Below are 17,746 nucleotides of genomic sequence, written 5' to 3' on the forward strand. Positions count from 1 at the left end.
GATACATTCCTCAACTGTGAAGATTATATCAGAATGAGTTGGGATAGGGATCCAGGAGTCTGTATTTTGATGTGCTTGTTATTTGGTCAGAGATAGGTTTGGTTACCATTATTCCAGGAGACTTTCTTACTGGCATCTTTATATGTTCTAGATTTTAGTGTATGTCATATACACATATATCTCCATTCCTTATGGCATTAAATGGAAGACGAATTTAAAATAGACTTGTCAGCAGTTATTTTGAGACTTCAGCAGAATCCTCTTATAATGTGGGTTGATAGACACAGATTTAGATGTGCTGTAGGTCATACCATAGGACAAATAAGATTTAAGCCAGTAAGTCTGTAAAAGTTTAAGTAGTAGTTTGTGTTTTTTTCCCTTTGAATTGTGTTAAACACAAAATATTTTGAACTTGTAGGGTATCTTAGTTTATACTTACTTCGAAGTGTCACGTTAACAGTTTTGTGAAGGTAAATACGTCATCATCATCGTCTCTCTCTCTCTCTCTTTCTCGCTTTATTTAGTTCTCTCAGTTAAGTCATCTGCTATCGTAGAATGAGTAGTTTTCTGTTATGTACTTGGTAATATTAAGAATCACCAGGAATGTGAAGCTAAGATACTATAGATCAACAGGTCTTTAATGAGAATCCATTGTATCTGTAGTCCTTTCTTAGCCATCGTAAATAGTGGATTAGATCTAGTGATGAAGTATGGAATATGAATAAATGCTCAACTTAAATACACATACTACCAAAAGTTGTACAATCTCTTACTTAAATTGCACAGTCTCCTTTAGAGTATAAGGATGGTTAAACAAGAGGATGAGGACTTGCTGTAGAAAATTAAATTTGAAGTATAAAGATTCTTGGCTCTTCAGCAATAAAGTTAATATGATTGCATTAAAGTTACTGTAGCTAGATTATTCAAACGAAGATAACCCAGTCTTCCAGTTTTGTTTACTTCTGAAAGACATGACTGTTAAGTTTGTGGTGCAGAATTATAATCCGTCCGTAAACAGTTAATGAAATTAATTTGAAGTGATTGGTCTTGTGTGTATATGTTGCTTTTAATTTTGAGAATTTATCAGCAAAGGATGACAGTAACTGTAGCTATACAGAATGAACCATAGAGTTGGAATGTAATCAATCCTGATTTTATAGAAAGACAAGAAAGCACAAATCTTGATCTGTACCTTGTCTCATGGAGAGTTAGAGCTAGATTAGCAGTCCTTGTATTTGTAGGAGTTAGGTTGTGTTTAATATTATGAGTGGCAATAGAACTTTTACGCCAGACTTCCTGAGAAAGAATATGAAAGTTTCTTTTTCATTTAATTAATTGCCTTTAGCTTCCAGGTAGGGTTTGAGAATGGAGAGGAGAGGGGGGAACCTAGCTACTTGTTTTTGTTGATTGCTTGTATGCATTTTCAGAGTTTCTATTTGGGAATTTTTTTTTACTCATTTTAGTTTCATGTTCCTTATATTCTTGTAAAATTTCCAAACTTTTGTTTTAAAATATTAATCTGTTTTGTAGGAGCACACTCTTGGTTCATCAAAGTATCAGACCAGAAATGTTTTCCAGTGTTAAAAATATTACTTTTCAACCACTTTGACTTGTAAAATTGGTGTTTATTCTTAGCCCTTATTTTATTTGATCTGTCAGTAGCTTTTGGCATAGTTGATCTCTCCTTCCTCCTTGATATGCTTTTTGCACTTCCTTTCTACACCACACACTCTTGGTTTTCTCACTAGTTGCTCTTTCTCGGTTTCTTTTGCTGTTTCCCCTTGTTCTTCCTGACCTTTAGTATCCAGTGCTCTAGACCCCGGTCCTTAATCCTCTTTTCTGTCTTCACTTTTTTTATAATGTCCAGTCTCATGGCTGTAAATAACTATTTTTATATGCCCATGATTCCTAAATTTATACCCCCAGCTCATTTCTTAACTCCAGGCTCTTATATTTATCCACATATTTGATGTAAATCACTTGTGTATCTAATGAATATTTTAGAGTCAAGTCCAAAACCGAACCCCAGATCTTTTCTCCCCAAACCTGTTCTGCCTGTAGTCTTTATCTCAGTTGGTTGCAACTCTATTCTTTTGGCTGCTCCACCCAAAAACTTTGAATCCATCCTTGACTAAACATCTACCTGCTCACCGGTGTAGCTGGTGATGCTCACACACCACATCCAATCCATGAGGAAATCCTCTTGGCTCTCTCTTCAGAATATATCCAGAATCTGAGCATTACTTACCACTAACTAGTGTTTAGTTTAAGCCACCTTCGTCTCTTACCTGGACGATTTCTAGCCTCCTGACTGCTCTCTTTCTTCCTCTTTTGTTTCCCTACAATCTTTTCCACACAGCAGCTAGGGTGATTCTTGAAAAAATAAGTCATATTTTGTCTCTTCTCTGTATCAGATCCCTTGGTGGTTCACCGTTTCAATACGTATTTGCTCCTGTTTGTTGTTAGACAAAAGGAAGGGAAATCTTAAGTTTCTTCATTTATCTGAACTTTTCTAGTAGTGTTTCTTTTCTATGTTGCTTTAAAAAAATTTTTTCCCCACTTTTGATTAGTATGGCTATTTTGATTCTTCTCTTTGAATGTTCAAGAATTCTATCTGAATATAAGTTGAATGCAGTGAGGGAGTCATGGTAGTGTAATTTTGTCCTGGTATTGGAGTGAATTCCTCTTCAGCTTTGAGGTGTTGGGGAGAGGGAAATTTTCCCCTTAACACCTCTTGAATTCTTGTGACTGGACTAATAATAAAATTAACACAAGACAGATTAACAGGAGAAAAGCCATTTTAATACATATGCATGGGAGATGATAAAAATAATACTCAGAGAGTGACCAAAAAGCAGGCAGCTTTTATATCTTTTTTCAGAAAGAAAGTAAATTCATGAGGATTTGTAGGACAAAGAAACCTAGGTTTGGGTGCTTAGTTAGTAAGGAATTTAAGCAGAGTTTGGGATGGGGTAATAAATTAGTAAAAAGTAACAAGGTTTGTTTATGTAGGCTTCTCAGCCCTGAGTTCCTTGGTTCTCGTGGTAAGGATGTCTCTCTATCTCCTGGTGCGGGGAAGGTATCTTTCACATGAGAGATTCATTTCCTGCTTTCAGGGGGAACAGAGAGGCTCAAAATGCCCTTTTTGTATTGGCTGCTTCTCAAGTAACTTTAATTCAAAATAATCGATATGCCATTGTGGGATATTTGGGGGCAGATTGCCTTGGGCCCCAACAGAGGCTGCATTTAAGGCCTGTTGTAGAAGGTCAAATCCTATATTACTGTACTTGCTAGAGTATTATAAAAATTTCCCATTTCTCTCAACTTTATGAGAAATTACAGGTATCGGAAGGGTTAGATAAAGGTATCTAGGCTCATCCTTAAATGTGGAAAGAACCGGCTTTTTCCTTGTAAATCTAGTTTTGAGGTTTATGCAATTATTTGTGTGTTCTTTTTTTTATTTTCTCTAAAGATTTTTATAGTAACATCTATGTGAGGCTGGAGAGGTCATGGCAGATTGGAATAACTAAAAGCCGAAGTAAGAGGAAATTCAAAGTTACACATAAATACATGTACATTGAGATGCAAGTATAACCATTGTGAGTGGCCCCGGGCCCCAGATTACATGATTGTTTTGAACGTTGCATCTCTCCATCCATCTGGTGAACAGATGTTTACTTGGTAATTAAGTGAACTAGGGCTGTATAGCTAAATGAACGATAGTCTCTGCTCAGGGCCTCTCAGTATAGGCATCCAGACCAGTAGTTGAATTATCATATTTAGTGCCAAGTGCTCTATTTGAAGTGAGCATAGGGTGCTTTGTGGAGGTGGTGGTGGTGAGGTGCTCATTCCACTGAGGGTTAGAAGGCCCTTCAGCATTACAAATTTACTGTCCTAAGAAGGTTTATCGTGTGAACATTGTCTTCAAAACCCTGAGCCTATTAGGCTCTTAAATTTGTCTTCTTCTGCATCCTGTTTACAGATCTTATAAAATTGCAGGGTTTTAATAGAGGTGGAATACTATGTGAAATGCTTTTCTAAACACAGCTGCTCTACTTTCATTAAACAGTTCTGACATTTAGCAATTTGCTAAGGTTTCTTCTAATTTAAGATTCTGTGATTCTGTGGTTGTCACTCATTTCCTCTTAATGTTTTTCTTTGTCACTTCACTTTACTATTCTATATTCTTCTCTTAATAGAACAAATGCTGTATCATGTATGAAGGTGCTATGCAAACTATAGAACATAGTGAAGACATGAGGCAAAATTATTTTTATCTATTAATATGGGTTTTTTGTTAATAGAGGAGCCTGGGAAAGTTACAGATATGATTTGTGTAGCAGCCTATGATACGTTATGGATAGAACCCTGAGAGGCCCGGTATGTTGATAACCTACCTGCTCTGATTTGCAGGATATCCTGTGCCTTAAGTACCATTTCCAGTTCCTGAAAATAGTAGTGGGGGAAACAGCCGCAAAAGGGGGAATATGGCAGGTCTCTGATTATAATTTTTGACAGTTTTGTCTGGACGCGGTCCTAGATGTCCCTACTGTTGTGAGTCTGCTGAGAGTCCCATCTTATTTGAAATCTTGGTCATCCTGACAGTGTTATCAGTGACAGTGTTCTTTCCTCATAGAAATCTCCTCTCCTTTATGAACCATGAAGTTTACAGTGCTGTCTTCTCCCTAAAGGTGTTGCCCATGATACTCCACTAATATGATAAGCATTGCAGTTTAACTGCTTTGGTTGAACATTTGGTTCTAAGCCTTTAAACAGTGATGGTAACTACTTTATTTTCCTATCATGTCAAAACCTACTACAGTGATAAGAATTCTTGGGATTGGACTGGCTTTGTGGAAAGTCAACTTAAAATGACTTTTTTAAGTAGACCTGCTTGAGTTTGTGGTGATTTCAAAACACAAATATCTTCCTCTTCAGCTTTTCCCTTTCTGGCCCAGTTGAAGGCAACATTATATAATCTTTGAGTTAGTAGTTTTTCTCCCCTTAATCCTCTTCTTTTCTTATTAAGGTGAGCTTACCCATCTTTAGATGACTAGTGCCTTCATTCTAGCCTTACACCTTCTACTGTGAAAACTAGAAGGACCTGATAGCCTGTCATATGTCACTATTGACTTATTGATCCCAGCATAATAGAGGGACCATCTCTTCTCCTAACACCTTCTTTCATGGCATGGCAGAATGATGTTAACACCCACTGTAAGTCTAGTGCCATTTCACCTGCTTAACTCTCTGGACAAGAAATTCAAACTGTTAGAAGAGAAGGATGAAATGGAAACATAGCTTTCTAACCTAGTACTGATTTTTTGTGAGGAAAAAATATAATTTCCTATCTGATCAAAATAAAACATTCCTAGTATTTCTTTAGACCAGTTTCCTGTAAATAGTGAATATTTGCCACTGCACGTGGTAAAAAAAATAACTTTGTATATAGCGCCTTTCTGCTATGCAGAGCAAATTCTGGAAGTGATTATTGAAATCATGCCCCTGTTAAGGAAAGAATCTGGAGCCCTAGGAACAGAAGATCTTGTACTTTCTCCCTTTCTCCCACCCCTACTTGTCTGTGCAGCATGATGATCTTAACATTTTGAGCGTTACCTTTTTTTATGATGAGCTGGAACTCATAGAGTTATTGACACCTGAGTAATGGCTTGGGAGTGTGGTATTCCTTCACGTGGACCATACTGCTTGCATCTTGGCTTTCGGCTTTGGTTTGGTTGCTTTTTCAATTACGCTCTTCTCTGGCCCTGATGGTTTTTCTTTGGATACTGTGTATGGACAGGGGAGAACATGAGGGGAGAAGAATTCCTTTAGCTACTCTAACATGGTTCTTTAACTACTTTTTTTTTGAGTTCTTTTCCCTCTGGGAAATGGCCAGAATAATGTTTACAGTCTTTTTTTTCCCTAAAGATTTTATTTTTCCTTTTTTTCCCCAAAGCCCCCCAGTACATAGTTGTGTAATTTTAGTTGCGGGTCCTTCTAGTTGTGGCATGTGGGATGCTGCCTGAGCATGGCTTGATGAGCCATGCCGTATCCGCACCCAGGATTCGAACTGGCAAAACCCTGGGCAGCCGAAGCAGAGCGCGCGAACCTAACCACTCGGCCAAGGGGCTGGCCCCTACAGTCTTTAAAAAATGTATATAATGGAGCTTGCTCAGAAAGGTACATGTTTGGATAAAAGATAAAATCATTTTTTTCCCTAAAATTTAAAGCTGAATAAAAAACTTGGAAAAAACCCCCACTATTTTCACGTTTATTCATTATCTTGCCTTTTTTTTTTTTTTTGAGGAAGATTAGCTCTGAGCTAACTCCTGCCAATCCTCCTCTTTTTGCTGAGGAAGACTGGCCCTGAGCTAACATCCATGCCCATCTTCCTCTACTTTATATGTGGGACACCTACCACAGTGTAGCTTTTGCCAAGTGGTGCATGTCTGCACCCGGGATCCGAACCTGTGAACCCCGGGCCGCTGAGAAGCGGAACGTGTGAACTTAACCACTGTGCCACCAGGCCGGCCCCTACCTTGCCTTTTAAGGAGTACATAGAGGAGGTTTTTGAAAGGGGTGAGTGAAACTTAATATAAATTTTGGTAAGGGTTTTCATGGCTTATAAGTTTTTTTTTTCTTTCTTTTGAAAGCATGAGGGAAGGCCTGGAGGAAATCTTGCTTGAGAGAAGGTAATCAAATGCAGGTTCTGCTTTCCTTTGAATGCTTATGCTAGAATAATAGAATTAAGATCTGGAAGTGATATTAAAGATGATCCAGTCTATTCGTCACTTTTTATGGATGAGAGAACTGAGGTCTGGAGAGATTAAACGACTTTCTGAGGGACTCGTATTAGTTGGTAGAAAGTTAGACTAAAATTTTGGTTTCCATTTCTGGTCCTATTTCTGCTATTCTCTTTTCCATTACAGAATTGAATTTCTCATGAATCTTGCCAGATTTTCTTAGTGTTCCAATCTGAGCAAATAGGAGCAGTTATAACATTTCTAATGTAATATTTGGAGAAGAAAGACCTTTTAATTTTACTGAGAGTTCTCAAAAATAAAGACTCAGACTTTTTAAAAAGGTGGGTTATTATTATTGTGTAATAAATATACATTCAGACCTTCACTCCCCTTCATACTGATTGCAGTGTTGGTTCTCCTCTGTAGGCTCTTAGAGGAGTCAGGACAGAACTGACCTTGATAATTCTGGAAAACCAAGTGGATTTTCACATAAAATTTCATCATGTTATATAGTCCTGTGGCCTAGATTGAAGTTAGGAAGAGGTTAGGAGAAGACTCCAATGTGTATTTGATGTGTGATATTTGGAAGAGGGCAAGAGAACTGAAGTGTTTCCTCTTCAAGGAATTCAGTCTTGCTGTTTTATTTGCTGTTAGACCTGTTGTAACATTTTTTGCTCATTTTTCAAACTATTTCAAATTCTTGTTGGAAGTATTTGATAGTTTGTTACTGCTTTCTTCCTTCTTGGCCTCACAAAATGAAAATGAAGACTTGTGTATTTTCTTTAGCACTATATAGATCATTGTAGCTGACATTCACTGATTATTTAGTGTCAGGCACTGTGCTGAAGTTTTTATATGTATTTTAAAATTTAGTTGTCATACATCTCTATGGGAGAGACTGTCATTATCTGTATTTTATAGATGAAATCGAAACACACGGAACTTGCTTGATGTTACATAGCTAGTAAGAAGTAAGGTATGGATTCAAACACAGGTTGTTTTTAAAACTCTACTGCACTGCCTCTAAACATAAATGTGTTACAGAGATGCAGTTATGAAGCCCAGAACCTACTGAACAAAATAAAGGGTGGCACATTCACATTACAAACTGATTTAATGAGAGATTTCTTTTAAAAAGCAGGTTTCCAGGGTGTGTTCTCTGTTCTCGGGTCAAAAACCTAAAGGGATCTGTGTCATTGGTATGTCAAGTTTTGGTCACCTGGTTTTGCTACCTGTTGAGTTACAAGACTGTCCTTGGGTCAGTGGGCTATCCCTGATCCAGCCATTGTCCTTTCTTTGAAAAGAATAGCCCAGCATTGCCCGTGACGGATAAGGCTGTTGAGCTGAAAGAGGAATTTGGTTGGGGATTGTAGGTACCAAGATAGATGTACAAGTAACCCCACTGAGTATCTAAATGGTTATTCAATTTATATGCAACTTTTAGGACTATATCTATTATATAAAATAAGGAATATAGGTTATATTTACAAAATCTACATTATACTTTGATTATTTTATGTCTTTGGTAATTCTTTAGGAGGTAGTTATGACATAGAGCCTCAAATCTATCTTTAATTGTTTGAGGATATTTAAGTGCTTATTAGTAATCTTGAATATCCTTTGTTACATTTAGATTGCATCATCATGTGACCTAGTATTAGATTATTCTGATTTAAGGATATTGCCAAGGTTAAAATGAAAGTAGTTTTTTTTTTAGGATCTCAAATGAATGGATAGAATAATTCCTTATCACACTTACTGTTTCTTTCAAAAAAATTTCTTTTATAAAGAAAATGTAACACTCATTACACATACTAGTTATTTTTATGGATAATCTGGTAAAAATAGTGATTTAAAAAGTTTATTGCTGCATCAAGGGTATGTAATTATCTGGGTGGGGAGAGTTCTATTTTGGTACTTCTCAGAGCGTCATCTACTTCACAGCCAAAAGCAATCACCATGTGATTAGAGCTATCTCACTGTTAATATTTGCTGTTAGATTTTTTCCTATTCTAGTTTTATGTTTTTAATTAACTGTTTTCTGAGTTGATCATAAAACACTGTGATGCATGAATAGATAAAAGAATGAAAGTGTTATTATTAAAAATAAAGTGACCTTTTTCTCTGAATTCTGGGCTTGTTCAGCTTCTTAGGGTACAGCCAACCAGAGCTAAGTCCTAAAAATTATTTTATGTATTTCATATATGAGGAAGGATTTTCGTTCATGTTCTTGTATTTGATATTCATAATAAGGAGTCAACAAACTTTTTCTGTAAAGGGCCAGATAGTAGTAAATATTTTAAGCTTTATGGGCCATATGTTCTCTTTTCCAACTACTCAACACTGCCATTATAGCATGAAAGCTGCCGTAGACAATATGTAAATGAATGAGCTTGCCTGTGTTTCCACAAAACTTTATTTATGGGCACTGAAATCTGAACTTAGTATAATTTCTATATGTCATTAAATATTATGGTTGTTTTGATTTTTTCAACTATTTAAAAATGTAAAAACCATTTTTAGCTCATGAGCTATACAAAAACAGGTTATGGACCAGACTTACCGGACAGGCTGTAGTTTGCTGATGTCTGCTTATAATAATCCTGTGAGACTTTGCTGACTGCCTTCTGTTATTTCCTGTTTCTTCTAACATCATTTTATGTTTTGCTTATTTTGCTACTTAGTCATATGTTTTATTTCATTGTTAATGTGTATGTAACTTTAATAATTTTAAACGTTTTAATAATGTTTTATTAAATCTTAAGCTGTGGAGTGTAGGGTCTATAATATTGGCCTGTTTAACACTTCGCACATTTTTTTTTTTTGAGGAAGATTAGCCCTGACTGACATTGCTGCCAGTCCTCATCTTTTTGCTGAGGAAGATGAGGAAGATTGACCCTGAGTCAATCTTAACCGCTACACCACCAGGCTAGCCTCCAACACCTTGCACATTTTTAAAAGTTATATGCTCAATACTACATATTTGGGAGAGTTTGAAAGGAATAATATCTGTCTTCCAATATTTGAAGGACTTTTGTGTAGATTGTTTTATTTCACTTATTCATTCATTTATTAAACATATGTTCCAGAATGGTTCTCTTGTATTAATGAATAGAAGTAATAGGGAGGCAAAACTCACCTTAGAGTGCAGGGCTAAGTAAAAGGAGAGGGGCCTACCTGGTGGTGTAAAGGTTAAGTTTGTGTGCTCTGCTTCAGCTGTCTGGGCTTCATCTTTTCAGAACCGAGGTGGGCACCTACACACTGCTCATCAAGCCACACTGTGGTGGTGTTCCATATACGAAATAGAGGAAGATTGGCACAAATGTTAGCTCAGGGCACATCTTCCTTAACCAAAAAGAGGAAGATTGGCAACAGATGTTAGCTCAGGGCCAGTTTTCCTCACAAAAAAAAGAGAGAGAGAGAAAGAAGCTCTTATTGATTGTATTCTTTGTGTCATAGTATGTACTATGGTCAGTGATATGGACAGTCCCCTATTTAACCTTTACAACTTTTTTAAATAGGTATTTCTTTACTCATTTTACAGATGAAAAAACTTAGATAAAATATCTTAGGCTTAGTGGTGGAGTAGAATTTGAACTGAGACCATGAACTTTCCATATACTTTTCTTTTTATACTAAAGAATATTCAGCAATTAACCAGGCTGCCTTAGACACTGTTTACCTAGTGCTACAAGTTTTCACACACATCTTAGATGACCAAGGACAGAGATATTTTTTAGAGAAGGTGAAAGTTAAATTGAAGAACCTCCAAGATAAACTTTCAGATTATTTGAATATATGACTACAAAGGGCTTTATTTTTAAATGACTGGTGAAATACATTTTACCACTGTTTTTGTACATAAACTCTTACCTCTCTTTAAAAGTGTTCCACAAAAGTGAATTAGTGGAATTGGGGAGTGAAATAAGATTGAGGAATTTACATGATGTTTCTATCAACCTGTCTGTTTAGTAGAAACTACTGATTAAATCAAACCTTAAAGCCGGCCATTTCAGCTAATTTGATTCAAAGAAATATAATTGAGTGAAGCTAAAATAAAGGTTAAAAATATAAATTAGAGTTTCTGACAAAGTAAATAACTGTGGAAATTCTTGATTCAACAAACATTTTGAGTGTCTATGGAGAGCAGACTAGTGACAGAAGTGAAGAGTGATAGAGATGTGAATAAGGTGATGTGGGGGCACCAAAGGGGTATGTAATCCAGCCTGAGTGGGTGGGGGAAGAGGTTTCAAGAGGACCCACCTCCTAGGAAGGGATGTCTGAACTTATTTCTCTTCCCTCTTTATTAGCTTTAAAAATTATTTAAAGATACATAGTTATTGCAAATATTAAAACAATCCAGAAGTATAAGTAATAAAAAGTGTAAATCCCTATTTATGCTTTCTGCTCTCCAATCCCTGTTGTTCAAACTTAGAGTTAATGGTAAATATGCTCCCAGATCTGTTCCTCTGCATATACCAACAAGTTTTTTCCCCCACAACATTGGACTCACACTGTGTATAATTTTATAAAGAATAGTCTATTATGTACATGTTTTCATGTCAGTAGATATGGACCAATCTCATTTAAAAACTTGCTGCCATACATAATGGGATGGATATATACCATTTGTTTCAATTGCTGGACATATAGGTTTCAACCTGTTATAGACAGTGGATATCCTTGTACTGATATATTTGTTTTCTTTTATGAATTGTTTTAAATGAAGATTAGCATATAGGAGGTGAAGGGAGTAAGGATTAATATGAAGGGGAAATATTTTCTAGGCTGAGGGGACAATGTGTAATTTGAAAAACACTACTGAAGAAAATGACAAGCTTTTAGTTAGGGGAGAAGCATTTCCACTTCTATGCTGTGGAAGTCTAGCACCTGTTGTTTTCTTGAACTGTATACTAAAGTATCTCATTTTATGGAATAGGTATCTTTTTACTGCATAATTTTTAGTTATATAATTTTCATATTTTGGAGATTAAAAACTATGTTTTCAAGGGGCTGGCCGCATGGCCGAGTGGTTGGGTTCCCGTGCTCCGCTGCAGGCGGCCCAGTGTTTCGTTGGTTCAGATCCTGGGCGCAGACATGGCAGTGCTCATCGGGCCGTGCTCAGGCAGCGTCCCACATGCCACAGCTAGAGGGACCCACAATGGAGAATATACAACTATGTACCGGGGGGCTTTGGAGAGAAAAAAGAAAAAAGTAAAATCTTTAAAAAAAACCCATTATGTTTTCAATAAAATACCAGACGGGGAAGTAGAATCACAAACTAATAAAAATGATTATTCTGCAATCACACGGGTTAAGTGGGTAGTTCTGGGAATAGAGTATATCTTAGCTATATTTCTCTTCTTAGTTCTGTTGAGAATTTCTTACCCAGAGTTCAAAATAACTTTTTGGGTGGCTAGTCCCCCAGTATTGTCCAGCTGAAACAAATTTTGGTTAATTCAAGAAGTAGCTTTGGGGAAGTTGCAAGTTTATCAAGGTATCTCAAAATGGCATAGAGGGCTTAAAAGTAGATGAATTGCATTTTGTTACATGGTACTCTTAAGTGTAAAATCTTATCTTTAATAAGTTTTAGTTGTTGCTGTTTTGTTCCAAATTTCCAGTTTTGGAATGTTGCCCCGTAGTGTAATATCAAGTGCTAACATTATATTAGTTTTATCATTCTCTTGACAAGTTAGAGTATCCGCTGACTCTTAAAAATACATTGAAAACAAAATGGTGCATTAAACAAGAGTAACATCATTCTGAACTATTTCTAAAAGTAAAAACCTTTCTTTTTGATTGCCAAGGGTGCTTTGCTGTTTGGTTACATGTGATTTGTTGAAAAGAAATCTGAGTCTTTGTATGGCTCAATTTTTTTTCCCCTGCTTTTTCTCCCTAAATTCCCCCAGTACCTAGTTGTATTTTTTAGTTGTGGGTCCTTCTAGTTGCGACATGTGGGACACCGCCTCAGCATGGCCTGATGAGTGGTGCCATGTTGGCGCCCAGGATCCAAAGTGGTGAAACCCTGAGCCGCTGAAGTGGACAGAGCATACGGACTTAACCACTCCGCCACGGGGTCAGCCTCTGTATGGCTCAACTTTTAAAATTTCTTTTTTTTTTTTTTAAAGATTTTATTTTTTTCCTTTTTCTCCCCAAAGCCCCCCGGTACATAGTTGTATATTCGTGTGGGTCCTTCTAGTTGTGGCATGTGGGATGCTGCCTCAGTGTGGTTTGATGAGCAGTGCCATGTCCGCGCCCAGGATTCGAACCAACGAAACACTGGGCCACCTGCAGCGGAGTGCGCAAACTTAACCTCTCGGCCACGGGGCCAGCCCCTAAAATTTCTTATTCATTAAAAAAAACTAAAACATGCTAAGTGGTTTTAATTAGTATTATTAATTTGAATAATATGAATGTTTGAGTAAATCAACCTAATGTATTCTCTCATTACCTTAAAGAATAGTTGTATTATCTGTTGTATTGCATAATTATAAAGTATTTATACTTCATCCTAAGGTGATTATTACTTTATGTGAAGTATAATTTTTAAGCATTCATACCTATTTTTTCACTTAGAGTTATTTTTCAAGAGTAAAGTATACATTTAAACATATAAAACAACTTATTTTTTATTTAATTTTTCTAGAGCTGCCTTGGAAGAAGTAGAAGGAGATGTGGCAGAATTGGAACTAAAACTTGATAAGGTAAGTTTTACATTTTTAACTTTTTAGAACATTAATTCTTGTTTTCCATAAATAATGATTTATGCCTATAATACTAGGTGGTTTATGTTACTTCTTTTATCTCTATAGGTTATTATCCCAATTTAACACATGAGGAAATTGAGGCTACATACATTAAGCAGCTTGTTGAAAATCTAATCTAAGTGCCAGAGCAAGAACTTGAACTGTGTTTGACTTCAAAGCTTACTAGACATCCTTTATATTGTTGGAAGTTTGTTTTCTTCTTCTCCATCAAAAAGACTGCATCTATCTTTCTTTGATGCTTACTGGGTTTCATACATAACTTGACCATTCTTGTGTATAAATTTAGGTGTGGCCTTATTCAAATATAGATAAAATTTAAAATATTCTGTTTTTTAAAGCTAATGCCGCAAATGCTTAATATATGTTTAATAATTGATATTAAATTGTCATATTCTATGTAAGGGTAAATGTAAATTGATTCATATCTTCTATATAAATTATTGATAATTTTTTTTTGCCTTTACCCAAGAAATTTTGTCTGTTATATAATAGGCAGAAATATGAAAATGAGTAAGACGTGGCTTCTGATCTTAAGTAGCCATGTTTCAATGAAAAATATCTCTCTTAAAGTTTTAGGAGATAAATCAGATGCATATATTTGAAATACCTTTTCTAAAAATAATTTCCTATTTGTACAATTATGACTGTAAATAATATTGCTATGTAAAGCAGTACTTTTTTAACCTTACTGTGCATAGGGATCACCTGGGCATCTTACCTTGTGAAAATACAGGTCTTGATTAAGTCTGGGGTATCTTAGATTCTGTGTTTCTAACTAGATTTCAAGTGATGCCAATGCTGTTGTTCCATGGACCACACTTCATGTAGCAAGGATAGAGAATAGATTAATTAGACTGGTTTTTCAAATGTTCTGAAATTTTGATGTATAAGTGTATAGTGTAAATAGTGTAGAAACTGTATAAAAGCAGTATTAGTTATATAAATAAAACAAATAAAAGTTTTAGAAAATGTTTAGTAATAAATTATTTTTGTGTAGTACTCTGTAGTTTTCAAAGCACTTTGATATACAGTGTGTTTTTTTATTTTCACAATAATCCTATGGGGTAGGTAGGCAACAGGAGATGTGGTTTTGTTTGTTCTATTTATGAGGTAGTATATAGAAGGGAAGCATTTTTAAAGAATAACAGAGAAGGAGAGTGACATCAGCAACATGGTGGTGTGAGTTCACCTGGGACTCTCTCCTCTCCAAGTCACAACCAAAAAGAGCAACTGTTTTCCAACCACAAAAAATATCCTAATAACAGAAATCGTCAGAGACCCACAGCAGCCAAATGATGGAGGGCGGAGAGGCTGGAGCCGCCCTTGGAGGAGCTGGAACAGGGTAGGAGAGAACTTGGCTCCCTCCCCTAGAGACCGGGATCACTGCCTTGGGTGAGGGAAGTAGCCGGGGAGGGTCTGCGCATCCAGGGATCATCCACGACTCCCACCGCCTGTGCAGTGGAAACCCTCTTATTGGGGAAAGCTTTCGCGTGTGGGGACCCCAGCAAGCCAGGGCTCTGGGAGACCAGAGAGTGAGAGCTGACCCGAATCCAGGTCAGGGCATAGGAGAAAGTGCCCCTCCTTCCCCAACCCATGCTGCACTCCGCCATAACGGCTGAAGGTGGACGGCTCAGAACGTGCGGGTCTAGACCCTCATCTAGTGGCGACAGGCTGTAACTGGAACCGAATAATAACATCATGCGCAACAACCGCTCCTCTACCATCCAGCAATTTATAAAAGCTCCAGTCCAAAAGGAAAACAGTAAAAATACAGAAGTATGTCCTGAGGATTTGGAAATAGGTAAACTAAGTGAAGATGAGTTCGAAATAGCTATCATCAAAATACTCGATGAGGTAAAGAGAAATATGGAGAAACAACTCAACGAATTCTGGAATCACTCCACAAAAGAGACTGAAAACATAAAGAAGAATCAATCAGAAATACTAGAGATGAAAAATACAATGGATCAGAGAAAAGAAAATACGGATTCCCTGAATGCCCATGTAGACACCATAGAGGAGCAAATTAACATAATCAAAGATAGACAGGCTGACTGGCTCCAGACAGAGGAAGAAAGAGAACTAATAATTAAAAAAACTGAAGAAAATCTCCGAGAAATAGCTGACTCAATTAGAAAATGCAACTTAAGAATAATCAGAATTCCTGAGGGCATGGAAAAGGAAAATGGAGCAGAAAGTGTGCTCAATGAAGTAATAGAAGAGAACTTCCCAAATCTAGGGCTTGAGAGGAATGTGTGGGGAGGAAGCTTTCAGATCTCCTAGCTTTGTCAATGTAAAAAGACCTACTACAAGTCATATAGTAGTAAAAATGGCAAAAATGAATAACAAAGAATATTCAGGGCAGCTAGGCAGAAGAAAATAACCTACACAGGAACCTGTATCAGACTTTCAGCGGATTTCTCTACAGAAACCTTACAATCTAGGAGAGATTGGAGTGACATATTCAAAATTTTAAAGGATAAAAATCTTCAGCCAAGAATATTCTATCCAGCAAAAATATCCTTCAGATATGAGGGATAAATTAAATCTTTTCCAGACAAACAAAAGCTAAGGGATTTCATAGTCACAAGACCTCCACTACAAGAAATCCTCAAGAAAGCTCTCATACCTGAAATAAGAAAAAAAGGGAGAAAGCTGTCATAAAATACAGAGTAGGGAGACAGATAGAATCGGAATAGGATAGCAAATATTCAATGATAGCATTAGGATAAAGGGAAGTAAATCACTAAAGCAAAGACAATCTTATCACTCTAACTACAAACTCACAACACAAGTTGGAATAAGAGATGAAAATAATAATTTAGGAGGGGAGGAGGAAGGGGACTGAAACAGTCTAGGCTAAGGAAGTGAGAGACCACCAGAAAATGGACTATGTTATACACAAGAGTCTAAATACAAACTTCAGGGTATCCACTAAACTAAAAAACAGAACAGGGACACAAAACATAAATAAGGAAAAATCTAAGAAACCCAGCATAAGAAATTGCAAAAGTCACTGGGTAGGCTAAAACACACAGGACGAGAAACAAAGGAAACACAGGAAAACCAGAAAACGAGCAACAGAGTGACAGCATTAAGCCCTCATGCATCAATACTCAACCTCAATGTAAACGGATTGAACTCTCCAATAAAAAGAGTGGCAAAATGGATTAAAGAACAAGACTCAACAATTTGTTGCCTCCAGGAAACACATCTCAGCTCCAAGGACAAACACAGGCTCAGAGTGAAGGGGTGGAAGACAATACTCCAAGCTAATAGCAAACAAAAGGAAGCAGGTATCTCAATACTTATATCAGACAAAACAGATTTCAAAATAAGGCAGGTAAAGAGAGACATAGAGGGCCAATATATAATGATCAAAGGGACACTTCATCAAGAAGAGATAACGCTTATAAATATCTATGCACCCAAGACAGGAGCACCAAAGTTCATAAAGCAACTATTAGCAAACCTAAAAGAAGATATGAAAAATAACACAATAATAGTAGGGAACCTGAACACCCCACTCACATCAATGGACAGATCATCCAGACAGAAACTCAACAAAGAAACAGTCGAGCTAAATGAAAAGCTAAAGCAGTTGGAGTTAATAGACATATATAGAACACTCCATCCAAAAACAGCAGAATACACGTTTTTCTCAAGTGAGCATGGAACATTCTCAAGGATAGACCGTATGTTGGGAAAGAAGGCAAGCCTCTACAAATTTAAAAAAATTGAAATAATAAGAAGCATCTTCTCTGATCATAATGCTATAAAGCTAGAAATTAATTACAAGAAAAAAAACTGAGAAAGGCACAAGGATGTGGAGACTAAACAATATGCTATTGAATAAGCATGGATCATTGAAGAAATTAAAGAAGAAATAAAAAAATACCTGGAGAAAATGAAAATGATAACATGCCATACCAGCTCATATGGGATACAGCAAAAGCTGTGTTAAGAGGAAAATTCATCACCATATAGGCACATCGTAACAAACAAGAAAAATCCCAAATAAGCAACCTTAAACTACACCCAGATGAATTAGAGAAAGAACAAACAAAGCCCAAAGTCAGCAGAAGGAGAGAAATAATAAAAATCACAGCAGAAATAAATGCTATTGAAACAAAAAAGGCAGTAGAAAGGATCAATGAAACAAAGAGCTGGTTCTTTGAGAAGATAAATAAAATTGACAAACCCCTAGCCAGACTTACAAAGAAAAAAAGAGAGAAA

General features: G+C 36.5%; 1 protein-coding gene across 4 annotated transcripts in view; it reads left to right on the plus strand.

Moving 5' to 3' along the window:
• The window catches only part of ACAP2 (ArfGAP with coiled-coil, ankyrin repeat and PH domains 2), a 144,226-nt gene that overhangs the window by 38,190 nt on the left and 88,290 nt on the right, over positions 1-17,746 (plus strand). For all 4 annotated transcript variants that reach the window (XM_070509147.1, XM_070509149.1, XM_070509148.1 and 1 more), the window contains exon 2: positions 13,390-13,447. In XM_070509147.1, coding sequence (XP_070365248.1) covers positions 13,390-13,447 — 58 coding nt within the window. The remainder of the gene's footprint in view (positions 1-13,389; positions 13,448-17,746) is intronic.

Source organism: Equus asinus, chromosome 5 (genome assembly GCF_041296235.1).
Source record: "Equus asinus isolate D_3611 breed Donkey chromosome 5, EquAss-T2T_v2, whole genome shotgun sequence".
Classification (NCBI taxonomy): domain Eukaryota; kingdom Metazoa; phylum Chordata; class Mammalia; order Perissodactyla; family Equidae; genus Equus; species Equus asinus.